Consider the following 21,927-nt stretch of genomic DNA (forward strand, 5'->3'; position numbering starts at 1 on the left):
AGAGAAAGGCAGCCCAAAAGGAACAGAGAAAGAAGGTTGTCTTGAAAATTCTAAACGTAATAGCCCAGATTTGAAGCCGCGTGGTAGGGCACGTGAACTTTTGTGGCCCAGAAATGTACCACAAAAATAGTTTCTGAATTTTTAAAAAGAATTACAAGGAGGAAAGATCACAGCAGGATTTTGTTTGGTTTTTGAATCGACATACACATTCGGAAATTCACAATGCTTCGAGCCTTTGTTCAGCCCACTGCACCTGCATACCAGCCGCTTTCCAGCCACCAGTCTGCAGAAACAGAGGAGAAGTTCAAAGGTACACTGGTGCATGAAGCTGAGCTCAACTGTTTCTACATCTCTCCTGGAGGTAAGAAACCAAAGGATAGGAAGAGCAGGCAGGAATTTAAATTGCCTAAGATACCTAGAATGTGACTCTCCACTCCAAGGACACAGCTCTTTGGCAATCCTCTTTGTATTTTATCAGGACTTTTAACAGCACTGTTGTGAAATTTTGCTTAAAATCATGCTGTCCTGGTTAATGCCACCCTTTGAGAATTCTCAGTTAAACAAAGGTGATGTTTGAGGCAACAGGCAGTGCAATGTTGCCTTTACACAGTAAAACAGTCTTCTCCACTCCTTTTCATTCTGTGAAAGAGGTGAGGGATATGCCAGTTTCCATATTGGATTTCATGTCTGAATTTTGTAGGTACCAATAAGATAGAAAGGGGATTATATTCAATAATAGCATTTTCTTCTTTTTAAATTTCTTCAGTGGAAAAATAAAAAAACTGATCAAATTTTAAGAGATTAAAGGGATCCTTAGTGCTAATATCAAATGTCACTGAAATGCACATTTTCATTTGGAACCTTTGATTCTTATTAGCATGGTGCATTGGTTTGGTTTGTTTTGGATGTTCACAGGGATTTATCCCATCTTGTTTTTGTTCCTAATAAATATTCCTATTCAGCCTGTTCAAGTTATTTATCATTTGTTCTATATTTTACTCCAAATCTTTTTCAACTCCATAAAAAGATGGGCTAACATTTGTGTAAAAATTTCAAAAGGAAAAAAGGAATATATTCACATAGTAAGTGGAATATAAATGCATAAATGATGCATGGGTGGAGTTTAAAAAGGTGAGATATCTGCCCTAGTGATACTTGTGCCTGCTCTTTCGCTTCTTGCTTCCTTCCTTCCCTCCACTTATTTCTGTCAAATGGATAGGGAAATGTGGTTCTCTTGGAAGGCTGTCAGGCTCTCTCTTTTTACTAGGAAAGCCATGGAAACATGGCAGTGATAAGTCATGCAAATCTCTTCTGGGCATTTCAGGATAAACCCAATTAAAAAAAAAGAAACAACTCCTTCGAACTCCATTCCTTTTATGAAATCTTTTTCAAAAGAATAGAATAATAACCACAATGGAAAGATGAAGAACATCTAATTGTTTGTTTGATATATACACTTGTTTTTGAGACTTTGTTCAAATACAGTATTTCTTGATTTACTGTACCATTTATTTAGTTCAAGCTTTTACAGGTTTGACCATACTGATGATGACTAGTTAGTAGTATCTGCTTCCACCCTTCAGAAAGACTACAGATACTTAAAAAAAAAAAAAAAACTGGGAAGAAAGAACCATGATATTTCAGAGCTGGAAGCCAACTAAAAGAAGTGTTCAATTCAGTAATCTATTTCACTAGTGAGGAATCTTGGTCTAACAAGGCATCAATGAGTTAGCCAAAGTCATCTTTTTTATTAAATCTGTTTTCCCTTAAATATGCCCCTTCCCAAGGAGCCTTCCAAATGTAAATGAATTACTAAAAAAAAAAAAAAAAACTTTTAAGTGTTAGATTGATTTCTAGGTTTAGTTATAAGATTAGAATCGTACCTCTTTAAACCAAGGTTCATGTGAACTCTCAAAAGGAAAAAGGGAAGGAGAAAAGGAAGACACGAAGGACTGGGGGGGAAGGAGGACGAAAAAGAAGAGGGGAGTGAGGATTTCTAGCAGTGGCAGGATTCTTAAAGCCATAAATGCTACAGCTGCGATTTCACTGCCTGTGTGCTGGCATCCATAGATGGGAACAAGGGCTGTACTTGGCTGGTTGTCCGCGGATCCTGAGCTTCTACCCAGTTTGGCATGTCTGCACTCACAATGCTTTCCTTTGGCCAGGTCTTTAATGCCTTTAAAGTAATGTTCTTTCATTCACCTTCTGCACTAGCTTTACTGACCAAACACGGACACATCTTGTAAAACAAAATCTCCACTGGCCATGGAGAGTCTACATAGCACTGTTATCTTTGGCCCCTGGTCTGGTTCTTTTCATATGACATGGTTTTACTGCACCTCACAAATCAGGGATCCCATGATCTCGGGATACTGGAAGGTTCACAGCAGATGAGAAAAGGTTTTTATTTTATGGGTGACAAATATTCATGAGCATTTGTGGTGAAACAGTAGAAAGCCTGAACAGTAAAAACAACCTTCCCCTTTTTAAATAAATTAACTTCATTAGAAAGTTAATGTCACTAAAACAAAGAAATAAACAAAAATCTTGTAACTAAAGATTTGGATTAAATTAATAGGTACTTTCCAACTATAAATGTAAAAGTAAAAGATGGACTTATCTTTTAGGAAGTTTTCATTTATAGCAAATGCCTGTTATGTCATTAGATCTTCTAATCTCCACAGAGGTCATCCCCTTCCCAACTGGGAATCTTGACCTCTGCTATTACTTTCAGGAGTATGTAAAGGTCAAATGGCATATTTATTATATGCTAATGCCTAATTTTATTCTTTTTGGGAAACTCTCTAAGAGACTTAACAGAGTAAAGAAATTTCTAAAAATCATTAGGAAGATCCATAGTTAATAAAGAAAAATATGAACAACTTATTCTGCTTTGTTGGCCACGTAAGTTTTTATTTTTACTTTGTTCATAATCTTGCTGATTAATCTCAAAATCTTCTAGGCCACAAATACCAAGTAGGAATTCCCTAAAACATCTTTCCCCTTCTTTGACCTCTTACCCATCTTTATTTTGCAGTACTGGAGATGGAACCCAGGGGCATTCTACCTCCGGATGACACCCTCAACCCTATTTTTTTATTCTTTATTTTGAAACAGGGTCTCACTGACTTGCAAAGTGCCCACTAAATCACTGAGGGTGGCTTTGAACCTGCGTAATCTTCCTGTCTCAACTTCCCAAATGCTGGGATTACAAGTGTGTGCTACCACGCCGGGCTCGACCTCTTACCCATCTTTGAAGGCCCAGTCTTATTCTTCTAGGATTAAATTCCCAATTTTTTCTTTGTTCATATAATTTTTTTGTACATCTTTGTACTAGAAAAAGTAACAATTAAATACTAGCCAAGCATGGTGGTGCACATTTGCAATCCCAGTTCTTGGAAGATTGAGATAGGAGGATTGCAGGTTCATGGCCAGCCTCAGTAATTTAGTGAGACACTGTTTCAAAATAAAAAATAAAATAGGGCTAAGAGTATAGCTCAGAGGCAGAATGCCTCTGGGCTCAATCCCCTCAGAACCACATACACACACATAAAAAAAAAAGTACACGTGTATTTTCTCCATTAGACTATAGGTTCCTGGAAAATAGAACTTCGTTAATACATCCAGCATAGCAACTACCATGTGGCAGACGGCTAACAAATGTTTACTGAGTTAAACTGCAATTTTTAAGACTTTAAGATCTTACACTATTGATAATCTTTGTAACTGCTAGTATCAATTCTGGCTTAATTAAACATCATGGATTAGATATGCTAGAATCCTCTACAAATTGATCATTTTCTACCAAAGACCACAGCCTGAGAATTCGCTCTTCACAATGTTCCTTTTATTCTCCTTGGAACTTCACTATGAGTTTATTTAGCTTCAAATACTTTATATTCATGGGCATAAGAAATGTTGATGGGATTTTGTCATTAGGATATGAGTTCCCAGAGACTATATATTTATATTGGTCTCCTACTATGCAGGCACTAATGTACTCGTTTTGTGTGTACTTATCATTAAACAATTCTAACACATACTATTCTTTCTGACTACTTGTCAGGAATTGCTAAGTAAGAGCTCAAACGATCCAACCAATCTGTAAAATCAGATGCATTTTTCTTTATATGGAAAAACATAGCACAGGGTATTATTACCAATAGTAATTTGGTCTAGCAGAAAACTATGGTATTTATATTTTAGTCATGTTTGAAAATAGTAATCTCAAGCTTAATGGTTATGTACTTATATTATCTTAAAATATAAGAATTGTATGCAATGTCGATTATTCCAGCAACACACTGAAAATCCTTTATCTCAAATAAATCTCAATATAGAGAAATAAATCCAGTCCAGCTAATTGTAGTTTGTAAGAAAGGTATTTTTAAAGTAAATATCAGAGAGTATTTCTAGAGGTGAAAAATTTGTTCCATTGAAGAAGAGGTTTCCTCATATTTGAATCAGATTATTTAATCAAGTGTTTAACAATAATAGAATAGCTTTGCTGAAAATAGTGTAACTATAAAACACATGATCACTGAAAGATTTCTAAGATTGGACATAACAGTGGTCTAGTCAGAGGAGTCTAGCTATACTTACTTGGAAGAAGTGGCTCAGAGTTTCTGTATTTTTTCATTCTAGCCTTAATCTGTGAACATGGATTAAGAAACATTGTTTTTCCAAAAGCCCTTTATGTTGTAAACAGTTAAGTCATGTTTTGATTCTACTTTGAAATGAGAGCTCTTAGGTTGTATATAGAATAATTCTAACACCAATTCTTGGCCAAAATTGCTTTTCTTTCTCCAAAACCCATAAGAACATGGAACAATCATAAATTTTCCTTTTGTGGATTAAGAATTAAACTTGATTCCAGAACCATATTATTTAGAATTATTTTTTAACTGATTTCTGGACAAATCTCAGCAACATAAAAAACAGAATATGAAAGAATACATATGAATGCTCAATGCAGACATAATGACCACTTACAATATGCAAAGCCCTATGTTTGGTCAGGGAGACTGAAAGATATTTCATTCATTAAGCAGTTAAAAAATGTTTGGGAATCCAGTTTTTCTCTGCCAAGATTTAGACTTTCGTGCCAAATTGGGCTCTCTTAAACAGAAATATAAAATATCATACAATTTTAAGCCACAAAAGCAGCATATGAATCCAAACAGTACTCTAGGGATGCTTCCTTGGTAAAGCCAAGAATTCTTCATGGTTGAGAATAAAACTGAAGTGACTTCACTTTGATTTTACTCTCACATAGCAGGTATATGTCACCATCTATGGCTCTGCCACATGGGTGCTTAATCTGAACATGCCAAATTAAGTTAAATAAATATTCTCTCTAAGTTCATGTGAAGGTCCTGCATGTAAGGCCCCTAGTAATTTATCATGGCAGTGTAGAATCTGTGTAAGCTGGGCGGACAGGATGAAGAGCAGTATGGGTTACCATTCTGTACATGCTTGTGCATATGTGGTTCAAGGAGCTATCATATATCATAACTCAACACGTGGAAAAATAAAAATATGAAATCCAGAGATACCACAGCCTCAAATGTGAAAATTTGCTTCACTTGAAAATTTTCAGAGCCTTCTTTAATTGAAAGAATGGCAGTTCTTTAGATAAGTTATAAATTATCCCCTTTGGAGTTTAGATCCCTTTCTTTCAGCATGAACAGAGTCCTAACAAAGAACAAAAAGCAATTCTAGAATTAAGATCAGAGTGACAAACTCCATCACTCAAGTCACAGTAGATGAAAAGCCCTTAATCACATGTGAAAACACACCCAACAGGATGCAGTGACACATGAGTCTTGGGAGACAGACAAGAGGATCACAGGTTTGAAGCCAGCCTCGCAACTTAGTGAGGCCCTCCACAACTTAGTGAGACCCTATTTCCAAGAAAAAAATAAAATAGGCCTGGGGATGGAGCTCAGAAGTATAACGCTCCTGAGTTCAACCCCCAGAACCACAAAACAGTAAATAAATAAAACACACTAGCTTTCTATGTAATGGGATATAATAAATAAGTCAGTTCTTCTGTTAGAATGGCAAGGGAAGCTTAAAGACTCAAAATGAGCCTCAGTGACCATATCATAGTTTTTAAATTTCAGTTGCCCTATTTCTTTCTCATTAAGAGCCACAGACTTACAGACCTTGAAGGTTACCTAGGGCAATCAACTACTCCTCTCACATACAGTAAAAGAGCTTCAAGATTGTACAGGTTACCTAGTTTGATTGGCTATGACATGTCAAATTATTTGTCTCCCATTCCACATTATTTGCAATTTGAATGAATTTACTTTGAGGATCTTATATTGCTAGGCAGATCCCAAAGATAAAAGTATTCTCCTGTTACTCCTACAAATACCAAGTTTTTGCCTGGTAAAAATGTCAAGTGTGAGCTGGGCGTGGTAGCACACACTTGTAATCCCAGAGTTTGGGAGGCTGAGACAGGAAGATCTTGGTTTGAAGACAGATTCAGCTACTATTTAGTGAGGCCCTTTGCAATTCAATGAGACCCTGTTTCAAAATAAAAAATAAAAATTGGGGCCAGGAGTGTAGCTTGGAGGCAGAATGCCCCTTGGGTTCCATCCCCAGCACCAAAAAAAAAAAAAAAAAAAAAAGTCAAGTATGTTTAGCTATATAGCTACTTTCAAGATATTTCTTGACCCTAGTGGGCTTCAGGAGTTCAATAAAACCCCTAAAATTGTCTGTAAAAGGGTATGTATACACACAAATATTTTTGAGGGTGGAGAAGTACAAAATAATAGGCCCTTAGAACAATATCTGGCATACAGTAGGCAAACAAACAAACAAAAATACTTGAGAAAGGAAGGAAGGGAAGAAGAGAGGGAAAGGAAAATTTTTAGATTCTCAATGGTGTTTAAGACCTAAAGAAGATTAAAAACTATTTGAGGATATCAGTATACCAGCAAATATCTTAAAAAGGAAAAATAAACGCAATTATCTAAGGGCAAATAAATGTGGCTTACATTTTCTTAGTAATAAATTAATAGGGGGATCACTTTTAACTTTTCAAATTGCTTTTGCAATTGTTTGAATTGATTTCAAGATTAAGAAAAGGTGAAGAAGCCTCAGGGTCTTAAAATTTGGTAAGTTTAAAAAAATTTTATTCTTCCATGTAATCTGAAATCTAAAAGGCTGCACAAAATGAAGTGGGCATGGAGGCACATGCCTATAATCCCAATATGTGAGAGGCTCAGGCTCAGACAAAAGGATGACAGGCTTAAGGCCAGCCTCAGCAATCTAGGAAGGCCCTCAGCAACTTAGTGAGACCCTGCTTCAAAATAAAAAGTAAAAAGGGCTTGGGATATAACTTGGAGGTACAATGCCCTTGGGTTCAATCCCTAGTACAAAAAAAAAAAAAAAAAAAAGGCACAGAAAGTCTACATCCTTGGTCCCAGAAAGAGTGACCATACAGTTCAGCTTTAGTTATTGTTTATTAGTGTGAAAGGTAGAATTTTCAATCACTATCATAAATGGGGAATGAGGAGGGATTTTGAAGAGCTGAGCAACTTCGGTTTTTTTTTTTTTGTTTTGTTTTTTTGTTTTTTTTGCAGTACTGGGGATGGAACCCAGGGTTATTCTACCTCCGAGCTATACTCCCAGCCTTATTTATTTAATTATTTATTTATTTTTTGCCAGCATAAGGTTTTTTTATTTTTTATTTATTTTTTTCTTATTTTTATTTTTCTGTTTTTTTGTGGGTCTGGGGTTGGAACCCAGAGGCATTTGACCTCCAAGCTACATCCCCTGCCCTATTTTTTATTCTTTATTTGAAAAAGGGTCTCACTAAGTTGCAGAGAGCCTCACTAAGTAGCTGAGGCTATCCGTGAACCACGATCCTCCAGTCTCAGCCTCCTGAATGCTGGGATTACAAGCCTGCACCACCACACCCGGCTCCTATATTTTATTCTTTATTTTGAAACAGGTTCTCACTGAGTTGGAAAGGGCCTCACTAAGTAGCTGAGGCTGTCTGTGAACCACAATCCTCCTGTCTCAGCCTCCCAAATGCTGGGATTACAAGCCTGCGCCACCACGCCCGGCTCTTCAAAGTTCTTCTGAATCAATCGCTTCAAGCAGAGTATCTTTAAAACTTTGTCTTAAGCATACTGATATTCCAGAATAATAGACAAAATCATCAGGCACAGATACATATATGACAATTCTAAAATCTATACAAATGATGTGGGAATTACTTTAAGTTTATAGTATACATCTCTTTCTTATTCAGATCAATTTGCTTTTTGTATGTATTTGGTACCACAGAATACAAATAACAGATATGGGCTCTCTCTGCAAGGGGCCTGTAATTTATTACTCATGCTCATATCGTCAATAACCAACTAATGAATGGTAGTCTAATTGAAGGGAAAAGATTGATTTCACAGAATGTATTCTGAGTATAGTAAGTGTGCTAGCTTTTCATTGCTGTGACCAAAATACCTCATGGATTCAGAGGGTTAGTCAATAGTTGGCCAGCCCCAAGGCAGAAACATCACAGTGGCAGGGCACGGCAGAGGAAAGCTACTCAGCTCTGAGGAGCTGGAAAGGCGAGGGGGTGGGCAGGGAACGATACAGTCCTCAAGACCATGCCCCCAGTGACTCACTCCTCCAACTATGCCCCACCTCTGAACTCTTGCTGCATCGAAGACCAGGCTTCACCACATGTGCTTTCTGGGGACACTTCAGATCCAAACCATAACACTCTGCCCTTGGCCCCCAAAGGTCATGCCCATCTCACAATGCATCCAGTCCATCTCTAAGAATCCCCATAGTCTTAACAGTTTCACCAGTACTCAGAAGCCTAAATCCAAAGTCTCCTCTGAAACTCAATGCAAACATTTGGCTGTTATTCCCTGCAAAAATAATAAAATAAGCAACTTACTTCCTATTATCCAATGGCACAGAGTAAACATTCCTATTCCAAAAGGGATGAGACTAAGGAAAACCAAACCCCAGCAGGGCAAACATTAAGTAGCTCCATGTTCAAATTCTGGGGTGCATGGTGGTGAGATGTGCTTTCCAAAGGGCTTGAGCAGCCCTATTCCTATAGCCTTGCCAGTTACAGCCCAAGTGGCCATTCTCTTAGCCTGGCTCTGCTCTCCACAGCCACTGGGTCTCCATTACAACTTCATTCTTGTATCTCCACTCATGGCCCTCTCGGGGCTGCTGCAAGGGTTCTGACCCTGCTACACATTGCCTGGCCTCCCAGGCCTTCCTCTGAAATCTCCATGAAACTTCCTGCAAACCCTCAACTCCAGCAGCCTGCAGAACCAGTATCACAATGAAGACATCAAGTTCTGGTGCCAACCGAGCAGTAGCCAGGCCCCTTGAACCAAGGCTGCAGTGCACTCTGAGTACCTGAGAGGTTGAGCTTGGTGAAATGAATCTTAGGGAAACAACTTCTTAGGCAGCCTTTTGAGAGCAGAATGCTCCCAAGGTCTCTTCTGAAAGATACCTCTTTCAAACACATTTTCAAGTTAAGCCCTTGAGCCTCTGAAGGTTGGGGTCATGCTAATTCCTGAGTTTGTTGTCTCTGTGCAAAGTACTTAACCTCTCTTTAGTGGCCGCAAACTCCTCAGCAACCTTTCTTGGCCCCAGTTTTACACATCCTTTTCTGGAGAAACTGCAATTCTTTAAAAATCTTCTGAAAGATTTTCCCCTCTGCTTTCTGCTCCCGATTATCACAATAAATCAATGTAAAAGCTTCCAGCAACACCCATACCATCTCCTGAATGTTGTGCTGGCTTAAAATCTTTCACAAGATTAATTAGTCCATCATCTTTTATTTATTTATTTATTTATTTTTGTGGTACTGGGGTTCCTGGAAGCCCTTCTACCTCCGGGCTACACTCCCAGACCTATTTTATACTTTTTTTTTCTTTTTCTTTCTTATTTTTTTTTTTTATTGGTACACTGTATTCATACATCTTAGTGGGATACAAAATTTGTAGACATACATGCCAAAATCGCCCAGTCAGCCCCCACCCGATCCCCACCCCATTCTCTCCCCATCCCTCCTTCCCATGCTTGGCTTAGTGGTTGACATCTAGTATTATAGCAATTTATCCAAAATTAAAAATGATAATTTCACATAACAGTTTCATTTGTCTGATACCAAGCTTTTGATGACTTAAAGATAACATTTCAATATTTATTTTTGCTTTCTTTCTTACCAGAGAATATTTTTTCTTTTTTTTTTTTTTTTAGGTGAAACTATCATATATTTATATATTTATTTTTCAGGAAAAAAATCTATCCTAATATGGAATATGGACTCTAGATACCCAAAACGATCTTGAAAAAGAACAAAGCTAGAAGATATATATTTTCTGATTTCAAACCATATAAAGCTACAATAATTGAAACAGTGTAGTACTGTTCTAAAGGCAGATATATAAACCACTGGAGTTAAATAAAAGCCTAAAGCTAAATTCTTCCCTATATTGTCAAGTTATTTTTGACAAGGTTTCCACGAACATTTGGTGGTGGAAATAATAATCTTTTAACTAAATATTGTTGAAAAATAATACTTACATGGAAAAGAATAAAATTGGACCCTTACCTAATCCCATATACAAATATCAACTCAAAATAGATAAAAGACCTAAATATAAATCTTAAAACTATAAACTTTTAGAAAAAAATCTGGGTCATAAAACCTCACAACATTGAAATTGGCAGTGATTTCTTGGATATGATTTCAATGGCACAGGCAACAGAAGAGTATACAAACTCCCTAAAAAATAAAAAAAATATTGTATATCCAAAGACAATGTAAACAGAGTTAAAAGTTACTAATAGAAATGGATAAAATATTTCCAAATGCTATATCTGAAGGTATATTAATATTCCAACTAGACATCCTAAAAATTAACAACAATAAAGGCAAACAATACAATTAAGAGATAGGTAAAAGACTAACATAAAAAATAAATCTCCACAGATAACCAATCTTAGTTGTCTGTTGGATGGAAAATCTTGTTTCTCTGGATCTGGTGTGTGTTACCTTTTTCTTCTTTGTAGTTAATCTCTTTGAGTATTTTCTCTAGCGCTGGTTTTGAAGACATAAATTCCTTCAGTTTCTGTTTGTCATGGAAGCTTCTTATTTCCCCATCTAATTTGATAGAAAGTTTTGCTGGGTAGGACATTTTTGGCTGGAAGTTGTTTTCTTTCAGAGTTTGGAATATGTTACTCCAAGCCCTTCTGGCTCTCATGACTTGGTTTGGGAAGTCTGGAGTGATTCTAATTGGTTTGCCTCTGAATGTCACTTGGCCCTTTGTTTTTGTTGCGCTTAAGATTCTCTGCTTGGCTTCCACATTGGTCATTTTGACAATTATGTGGCGTGGGGATCCTCTTCTCCGATCCTGTCTAAAGGGAGTTCTATAAGTTTCCTGGACCTGTGTATCAACCTCTTGCTCTATGATTGGAAAATTTTCTGCTATTACTTCCTTGAAGAGATTGTTGATCCCTTTGGTTTCACTTTCTTTTCTTAAAATGGGCCCATATTTCTTCAATGTCAGATTCCTGCTGTCGGATATTTTTTCTAGATTAGAAACTATGCATTCATTTTTGGAATGATCATCTTCTAAGAGCGAGATTCTGTTCTCCATGTGGTCTAATCGGTTGTTCATGCTTTGAATTGAGGCCTTTACTTCATTAATTGCATCCTTTATCTCTTTTTGGCTCTCTCTGAATTCTTTTCGAAGCACCTCTATTATTTCTACAGTTATTTTCCTGATTTGATCTTCTAGAAATCTCTGATTTTCTGTTTTATCGGGTTCTGATGTTGTGGGGTTGTGGGCATTCATTGCTCCAGTGTTATTCCTCTTTCCCATGATTTCGGAAGTTTGTGCCTTCTCTGGGTTCTTCCCTTGGGTCACTATGACATCGCTTAAGGTGCTCTGGATCTCGAGTCTGTAGTATCTCTGACCCCACTACTCCTTTTTGGGTTGTATCACAGAGTCTCCGACCCAGGGAGTCGATAGAGGCTGCTTAAGACTATGGGGGGTGCCAGGTTGCACGTTCTCCTATGGTGTGATATCTCTGCCACCGCCACTCCCCCACTGGGTCAAGTCCCAGGGAGTACAGTAATGGGATTTCTCCTCTGTGGCCCGCAATTTGACTCACTGTTTTTGAGTACGCAGATGTAGCTGTACTGGACTCGGTGAATTCACTGCTGCTGCCGCCGGTGGCAATATGGCGCTGCTGCCACGCCCTCGGCCATGAGGCTGGCGTATTTTTTCTTCTCTGGCTCTGAGTTCCACTCTTGAGTCCCTGCAGCGTGTGCTGAGCTCAGCCACTGGGAGCTTTAGATGCTCCCTGCGCCGAAAGATCCCGCCTGGCTGCTCCGCAGCGGCTCACCTCGGCTTACTTTAGCCGTCCGGTGAATTCGCTGCTGCCGCCGGCAGTATGGTGCTGCTGCCGCGTCCTCGGGCGCGAGGCCGGTGTATCTCCTCTGTGGCTCTGAGCTCTGTTCTCAGACCACTTTCTCTCTGGAGCCTGGTGATTTTTTTGTTTCTCTGGTGATGGTGTTTTCTGGCTATGAAAGGCGCTGATTTTGTGGTAATGGAGACTGGTTGTTAGCGGGGCTCTTAAGCCCCGCTTTTCTTGGTCGCCATCTTCCCGGAAGTCTATTTTATACTTTTTTATTTTTGGAAACAGGGTCTCTTAAGCCAGCGCGGCTGGCTTCAAACCTGCGCGATCCTCCTGTCTCCGCCTCCCAAGTGCGGGGATTACAAGCGTGCGCCACCACGCCCAGTATTAGTCTGTCATCTTTAAATTCAGCCTCACAGAGAGTTTCAGGTCAGAAGTATAAAGACAAGTTCTTTTCAGAGTGTAACATGAATGTCCTCTAGTCCCAATTACCAACCCACTCTCCTCATTTCCATTTGAAACATCAAGAATAGAGTCTTTTTTTTTTTTTTTTTGGTGGTACTGGGGTTCCTGGAAACCCTACTACTTCCGGGGTACACTCCCAGACCTATTTTGTATTTTTATTTAGAAACAGGGCCTTTTAGCCAGCGAGGCTGGCTTCGAACCTGCATGATCCTCCTGTCTTGCCTCCCAAGCGCGGGAATTACAAGCGTGCACCACCACGCCCGGCAGGAGTACTGTCTTTACTGTCCACATTCTAAGCTCCTACCAGAATCACCCACTAATCTCTGTTTACATCATTCTTCTCTAGCCTGCGTCTCCAAACTTTTCCAAACTTTCGAAAACTCATTTCAAAGGATTCTAAAGCACATGCTCAGTTTAGTCATAGTGACAACGCCATTCCTGATTAATTAGGCTTTCATCACTGTGACCAAAAAACCTGACAAGACCAACTTAGAAAAGAAAAGAAACTTATTTTGGCCACCACCATCTTGTACTCCATTAAGAAGTATGACTACAATATACCAATAAAAAGTTAAAAACGTATTTTGGTTTATGATTGGCAGGCCCCAAGGCTAGAAACCACAGAGTCAGGGAATGGTGTAGAACTACTCATCTCATGACAGCTAGGAAGCCGGGGAGGGGAGGAATAGCTATAGCCCTCAAGGTCGTGCCCCAGTCACCCACTTCCGTCACCATGCCCCACCTCTGAACCTGTTGCACTGGAGACCAGGCCTCAACATACGAGCTTTGGGGGGACACTTCAGATACAAAGCATAATAGTGGGCAATGTGGCTTCCAAATTATGACCCATCAGTGTTTGCAAATTCGACTTTCCTACTGCTACTATTTATTATGATTATGTATAGGAACACTTTAATTGAAGTTTTGGAAGAAATTAAAGTCTACACTTTCTAACTTACTTGAATTTAATTTATAACAGGCAGCCAAAGCCAGGTGTGGTGGTACACGCTTGTAATCTCAGTACTTGGGAGGCTGAGACAGAAGGATTGCAGGTTAGTGGCCAGCTTCAGCTACTGAGTGAGGCCTCCACAACTAGTGAGACCTTGTTTAAAAAGTAAGAATAAACAGTAGGGCTGGGGGCATAGCTAGGAGGTAGAATACCCCTGGGTTCAATCCCCAGTTTTGCAAAAAAAAAAAAAAAAAAAAAAAGGCATCCAGAAAATATCTATAGTTACATTTTAAAATCTTGTTAATCGCCAGGCATAGTGGCGCACACTTGTAATCCCCACGCTTGGGAGGCGGAGACAGGAGGATCACGCAGGTTCGAAGCCAGCCTTGCTGGCTTAAGAGACCCTGTTTCCAAATAAAATATAAAATAGGTCTGGGAGTGTAGCCTGGAGGTAGAAGGGTTCCATCCCCAGTACCACCAAAAAAAAAAAAAAAAAAAAAAAAACCAAAACTTGTTAATCACCTATTATACATTTGTTTATGTATTGCAAAATAGATGCAAGAAAATTACAGCTCTGTGCTAGAAAACTGACTTTTTGAAAAATTTACTCATAAGACAGAAATGGAAGACCAATTCCTTCTACTTGGGAAAAAGATTAAGTTGTACAGTTTTCATATTATCTGCAAAAAGAAGCCTTTATTCTCTGATCATGTAAAAAAAAAAAAGGCCTTGAGCTACTGTGAGAGGACATATTGTAACTTATCTGGAAGCTAGAGATACAAACTAAACTACAAACTAAACTATGTTTAGTACCTTACCTTTCCTAAATCTTTCAGTTATGGTCAAGCAAATGAAATGTGGTTGTGTCTTAGAACAAAAAATTATTGTATTTCCAGGTTGAGGAAGTCGAGAGTTGGTATAATAGTCTAATCAAGAAGAAGAAGAGGAAATCAGAATTAGAAAAATACTGGTTAGTAAGTGTCAAAATAAAACAGAAAAGGGCTGGGGTATGGCTCAGTGATAGAGCATGATTTACATGTAAAAAACCCATTCCCAGCACCACAAAAAGATAACAGATTATAGTTAAATATTAATCTCTTTAAATTTTTTAAGTAAGGTTCAGTTCTCTGCCATTTATTTATTTATTGCTCAACTAGGGATTGAACCCAGAGACAGTCTACCCCTGAGCTACACCCCCAGCCCTATCTTTTATTCTTTATTTTGAAACAGAGTCTAAGTTGCAGAGACTCACTAAGTAGCTGAGGCTGCCTGCGAACCTGTGATCCTCTTGTCTCAGCTTCCCAAGTACTGGGATTGCAAGTGTGTGCCACCACCCAGCTTGTCTCTGCTTTTTAAAACTGAGAAATAATTTATATACAATAAAATGTAGAGATCCTCAAGTATATAGTTGAATGAGTTTTGACATATTATACTCTTATGTAACTGCCACCCAAAACAAGATAATACATTTTTGTCATATTTGATTTTTTTAGTCAACACCCGTACCCTTCATTTCTATATCAACCCCAGCAAGGAACCAATTTTATTTTCTAACTTCTAACATCATAGATTAGTTCTGCCTATTCTTAGACTTTACATGTAAATGGGATCATATAGTCTATAATTCTTTAGGGATGGGTTCTGTTGTTCAGCACTTTTTTTTTTTTTTTTTTTTTTGGTGGTACTGGGGTTCCTGGAAACCCTTCTACCTCCGGGCTATACTCCCAGACCTATTTTTATACTTTTTTATTTGGAAACAGGGTCTCAAGCCAGTGCGGCTGGCTTCGAACCTGCATGATCCTCCTGTCTCGGCCTCCCAAGTGTGGGGATTACAAGCGTGAGCCACCATGTCTGGCTGTTCAGCATATTTTTGAAATTCATCTGTGTTGTTGGATATATCAGTAGTTCAATTCTTCTTATACCCATTATATGGATAAACTTTAGTTTGTTTATCAATTTACTTACTGATGGCCATCTGGATTAGTCCAGCCTTTTTTTTGCTATTATAAATAAAACTGCTATGAACATTTGTACAAAAGTTTTTGTGTGGACATAGTTCTCATTTTATATCTCTTAAGTGAATTCCTATGAGTGAGCTGGGGGATTTGGGGCATGCTTGCAATCCCAGTATTTGGGAGGCAGAGACAGAAAGATTGCAGGTTTGCAGCCAGCTTTGACAATATAGTGAGGCCCACCACAACTTAACCCTGTTTCAAATAAAAAATAAAACAGGGCTGGGGGTGTAGCTCAAAGGTAGAATGCCCTTGGGCTTAATCCCCAGTAGCCCCCCTCCAAATTTGGAATATCCTGGGTTATATGGTAGCTATATGTTTAAGTACATAAGAAATTGCTGGCTCCAAACTGGGAGTAGCATATTACTCTTACTAGCAATATGTAAAAGTTTCAGTTGTTTTACACTGTCATCAACACTTGATAATATCAGTTAATTTTAGCCATTCTAAGGAGTATGAAGCGAGTCTCACTTTGGCTTTAATTTGCATATACAAACCTAGTGTTTATAACACTACCTGTTTTTTCATAAAGCTAGATATTTGATTATTTCAACAAGCATAGAAAGAAGTGCTCAACATGATAAATTATGGCAAAGTACAAACTCAAACCACAATGAGCTATCATTTCAGGATTCCTAGAATGACTAATTTCAAGTGTTGACAAGGGTATGGAGCACCTGGAGAGTTTTAAGACACTACTGGAGAGAATGTCACCAGGCACACAACTTTAGAAACTGTTTGGCACTATCTACTAAAGCTAAACAAATCCCTACATCATGACCCCATCAATTTCACTATTAGATATAAACCCAAGACAAATAATCACACATATCCACCTAAAAATATATGAGCTAGATCTTCATAGCAACTTTATGCAGAACAGCTCAAGCCTGGAAATAACACAAATATCTATCAACAGGAAAATGAATTAATAGTTTGTAATATGCTATCTACCTAAAAGCTCAAATATTGCCTATGACACACACAGGTCAAAGTGAGTGAAATGACAAGACCTACAGAGAAATTCTTGACCATACAGATCTTGAGGGAATCAGGGTCTTCTTAGAAAACCAACCCTAGAGAAGTGGACATGATATTCCTTTCTTATTATCTCAGCCTCAAGAGGCCGAGGGAGAAGGATCGCAAGTTCAAGGCCAGCCTGGACAACTTAGCAAGACCCTGTCATTAAGTTAAAAAACCGCATGTACACACATACAAAATCCAATCCTGAAAGAAGCTGGGTTTCTTATCCAAAGGATGATGAATTAACCATGAGATAATATGAAAACCATATATAAGTTATTATATAAAATATTTAAATTTTTAAAAATACCTAAACAGGCAACTGAGACCACTACAGCAGTGTGGTTGCCTATCTGTGTACTGTGATATCAGAGACTGAAAAGGCTTTTATAAATAAATAAAACTGAAACCAAATGACTATGGCTACAAAGGCAATCAGTATAGACATTAAGGGCAGAGGGAGGAAAATGATCCCAGAGGAGTAAACAGATCCATTCCCTTCCATTCTCTGTTGTAAGCAACTGAGTTCATTTCCTTTATATGGAAATTATTAGAAAAATTAAGCTGGATATGGCAGTGTAGGCTTGTAATCTCAGGATTTGAGAGGCTGAGACAGGAGGATCTGGGTTCGCTGTCAGCCTCAGCTACTTAGTGAGGCCTCCACAACTTAGTGAGACCTTGTTTCAAAAAAAGAATAAAAAGTAGGGTTGGAGGGTAGCTCAGAGATAGAATGCCCCTGGGTTCAATCCCTGGCAACACACACACACACACACACACACACACACACACACACACGAATAAAATAGGGCTGGGAGTGTAGCTCAGAGGTAGAATGCCCCTGGGTTCAATTCCTAGCACCCTACGCCCAAAAAAGAAAAATTAAATAAGCATCCTAAAGGCTGCCTTAATTTGCATCCATGTTTAAAAGAAAAGAGAACAGTCCAGGGGATGTGGAAAAAGCAACTGAAACAGAAATGAGAATTTGTGGGTCTGTACGTGTGTTTGTCACCTCACTGGGTCTCAGCTTTCTCATTTGCCAAATGGCAGTGAAAATGTCTCCCTTACAAAGTTGCGGTTATTAAACTAGAAAAAGAAATGAAAATATGAAAAAGTAAATAAATGAAACAGGGACAAGCACACTTGTGTGCTTGACAGAAATATATGGTGAACCACAAATGTGAGCCACATATGTAATCTTAAAACTAAAAAATACGAAGCAGATGAAAGTTGAATTTATTTTATTTAACCCAATCTATCCAAAATATTATCATTTTAACATGTCAATATAAAATTAATGAAGTATTTTTATATTTTATTTCTTTTTGAGCTAATCTCTGAAAAAATTGTGTATTTGACACATACAGCATAGCTCAATTCAAACTAGTCACATTTCAAGAGTTCACCAGCCACATGTAGTACTGACTATTATAGTGGATAGCGTACGTTTAGAACTGTCATGAGGCTTAATATATATTTCTTAGATCCAAATAGTATTTCCTATCAGATAACCCCTGTGGAATTTAGGAACGTTATTATTATTATTATTATTATTGTTGTTGTTGTTGTTGTTGTTAGCAGGTCTGGGGATGGAACCCAGGGGCATTTGACCTCCGAGCTACACCCTCTGCCCTATTTTTTATTCTTTATTTTTGAAACAGGATCTCACTAAGTTACAGAGGGCTTCACTAAGTAGCTGAGGCTGTCCACGAATGCTGATCCTCTGGTTTCAGCCTCTCGAAAGCTGGGATTACAAGCGTGTGCCACCATGCCCAGCTAGGAAAGTTATTTTTAAAGTAAATACATTAAGTTGAGCAGCCATGGTGGCACACTTATAATCCCAGTACTTGGGAGGCAGAGACAGGAAGATCGTAGGTTTGAGGACAACCTTAGCAAGTAGTAAGACTCTCATTAACCTAGTGAGATCCTATTTCAAAATAAGAACAAAATAGGGTTGGGAGTGTAGTTTGGAGGTAGCATACCCCTGGGTTCAATTCCTAGAACCACAATAAATAAATAAATAAATCTCATTAAAGAGATTTTATTTTTTATAGTTTTGTACAGTATATGATCTCATGTAATATATAATAGTTTAAAATAAAAATATTATCTATATTGACTAAAACAAGTATTTATCTGAAATAGAAACCAAAAATGATTATCCTAGGTCAATGATATTCATCATTCTACATTTTAATGTTATTTAATTAGAATTTGTGTGTTTGTATTGTGGTACAGGGGCAGTCTACCTCTGAGCTACACCCCTAGCCCTATTTTTATTCTTTTCTTTTATTTCTTTGCGGTACTGGGGATGGAACCCAGGGGCATTGTACCTCCAAGCTACACCCCCAGCCCTAGTTTTAGTCTTTTTATTATTTTTTTCACACATTTTTTTTTGGTGCACTGTATTCATACATTATAATGGGATAAAAAAAAAAAAACTTTTGTAGACATACATGCACACATTGCCCAGTTAGCCCCTACCTGATCCCCACCCCATTCCCTCCCCATCCCTCCTTCCCAAGCTTGGCTTAGTGGTTGACATCTAGTAGTATAGCAATTTATCCAAAATAACAATGATAATCTCACATAACAGTTTCATTTGTCTGATATCAAGCTTTTGATGACTTAAAGATAACATTTCAATATTTATTTTTTCTTTCTTTCTTACCAGAAAATATTTTTTCTTTCTTTTTTTTTTAGGTGAAACTATCATACATTTATTTATTTATTTTTCAGAAAAAATCTATCCTAATATGGAATATGGACTCTAGATACCCAAAACGATCTCGAAAAAGAACAAAGCTAGAAGATGTGCATTTTCTGATTTCAAACCATATAAAGCTACAATAATTGAAACAGTGTAGTACTGTTTTAAAGGCAGATATATAAACCATTGTAGTTAAATAAAAGCCTAGAGATAAATTCTTCCATATATTGTCAAGATATTTTTTACAAGGTTTCCACGAACATTTGGTGGAGGAAATAATAATCTTTTAACTAAATATTGTCGAAAAATAATTAGATGAAAAAGAATAAAATTGGAACCTTACCTAACACATATACAAATATTAACTCAAAATAGATAAAAGACCTAAATATAAATCTTAATACTATAAACTTTTAGAAGAAAATCTGGGTCATAAAACCTCACAACATTGAAATTGGCAGTGATTTCTTGGATATGATTTCAATGGCACAGGCAACAGAAAGGTAAACAAACTCCCTAAAAAAAAAAAAATGTATATCCAAAGACAATGTAAACAGAGTTAAAAGTAACTGATAGAATGGGATAAAATATTTCCCAATGCTATATCTGAAGGCATATTAATATTCCAACTAGAAATCCTAAAAATTAGCAACAATAAACAATACAATTTAGAGATATGTAAAAGACTAACATAAATAATGAATCCCCACAGATAACCAATCTTAGTTGTCTTTTGGATGGAAAATCTTGTTTCTCTGGTTCTGGTGTGTGTTACCTTTTTCTTCTTTGTAGTTAATCTCTTTGAGTATTTTCTCTAGCACTGGTTTTGAAGACATAAATTCCTTCAGTTTCTGTTTGTCATGGAAGCTTCTTATTTCCCCATCTAATTTGATAGAAAGTTTTGCTGGGTAGGACATTTTTGGCTGGAAGTTGTTTTCTTTCAGAGTTTGGAATATGTTACTCCAAGCCTTTCTGGCTATCATGACTTGGTTTGGGAAGTCTGGAGTGATTCTAATTGGTTTGCCTCTGAATGTCACTTGGCCCTTTGTTTTTGTTGCGGTTAAGATTCTCTGCTTGGCTTCCACATTGGTCATTTTGACAATTATGTGGCGTGGGGATCCTCTTCTCCAATCCTGTCTAAAGGGAGTTCTATAAGTTTCCTGGACCTGTGTTTTGACCTCTTGCTCTATGTTTGGAAAATTTTCTGCTATTACTTCCTTGAAGAGATTGTTGATCCCTTTGGTTTCACCTTCTTTTCCCTCCTCTATTCCATTTATTCTTAGGTTAGCTCTCTTAAAATGGGCCCATATTTCTTCAATGTCAGATTCCTGCTGTTGGATATTTTTTTTCTAAATTAGAAACTATGCGTTCATTTTTGGAATGATTGTCTTCTAAGAGCGAGATTCTATTCTCCATGTGGTCTAATCAGTTGTTTGTACTTTGAATTGAGGCTTTTACTTCATTAATTGCATCCTTTATCTCTTTTTGGTTCTCTCTGAATTCTTTTTGAAACACCTTTATTATTTCTACAGTTATTTTCCTGATTTGATCTTCTAGAAATCTCTGAATTTCTGTTTTATCAGGTTCTGAATTTGTGGGGTTATGGGCATTCATTGCTCCATTGTTATTCCTCTTTCCCATGATTTCGGAAGTTTGTGCCTTCTCTGGGTTCTTCCCTTGGGTCACTACGACTTTACTTAAGGTGCTCTGGATCTCGAGTCTGTGGTATCTCAGTCACCACGACTCCTTTACTCGGTTGTATTGCAGTCTTGGACCCAGGGAGTCAATCGAGGCTGCTTTAGACCATGGGGGGTGCCAGGTTGGGTGTTCTCCTATGGTGTGATATCTCTGCCACCGCCACTCCCCCACTGGGTCAAGTCCCTGGGAGTGCAGTACTGGGATTTCTCCTTTAGGGGCCGCAATTTGACTCACTGTTGTTGAGTGCGCCAATGGAGCTGTAGTGGACTCGGTGAATTTGCTGCTGCTGCCGCCGGTGGCAATATGGCGCTGCTGCCATGCCCTCGGCCGTGAGGCTGGCGTATTTCTTCTCTGGTTTTGAGCTCCACTCTGATTTCCTGCAGGGTGTGCTGAGCCTAGCCACTGGGAGCGTTAGATGCTCCCTGCACCAAAAAATCTGCCGAATTCCGCCCGGCTGTTCTGCAGCAGCTCACCTTGGCTCACTGTCCGCCACTCCTCTCTGGAGCCTGGTGGGCTGTTGAGTGTGTTGGTCTGGTGCCGTCTGGTGAGCTCTCTGCTGCTGCCGGCAGTAAGGCGCTGCTGCTGCGTCCTCAGGCATGAGGCCGGCGTATCTCCTCTGTGGCTCTGAGCTCCATTATGAGTCCCCCTCCTCTCTGGAG

The 21,927-nt window shown here is 38.3% G+C and overlaps 1 protein-coding gene across 1 annotated transcript in view; it reads left to right on the forward strand.

Annotated features, from left to right (window-relative positions):
* Positions 1–222: 222 nt before the first annotated feature.
* CACNA1C (calcium voltage-gated channel subunit alpha1 C) overlaps positions 223–21,927 on the forward strand; it is a gene marked incomplete at both ends in the record, with an annotated part of 767,761 nt that continues 746,056 nt past the window's right edge. Inside the window, one exon of the mRNA XM_080704956.1 lies at positions 223–361. Within this exon, the coding sequence (XP_080561082.1) occupies positions 223–361 (139 nt within the window). The remainder of the gene's footprint in view (positions 362–21,927) is intronic.

Source organism: Muscardinus avellanarius, assembly GCF_963383645.1.
Source record: "Muscardinus avellanarius genome assembly, chromosome: 11".
Taxonomy (NCBI): domain Eukaryota; kingdom Metazoa; phylum Chordata; class Mammalia; order Rodentia; family Gliridae; genus Muscardinus; species Muscardinus avellanarius.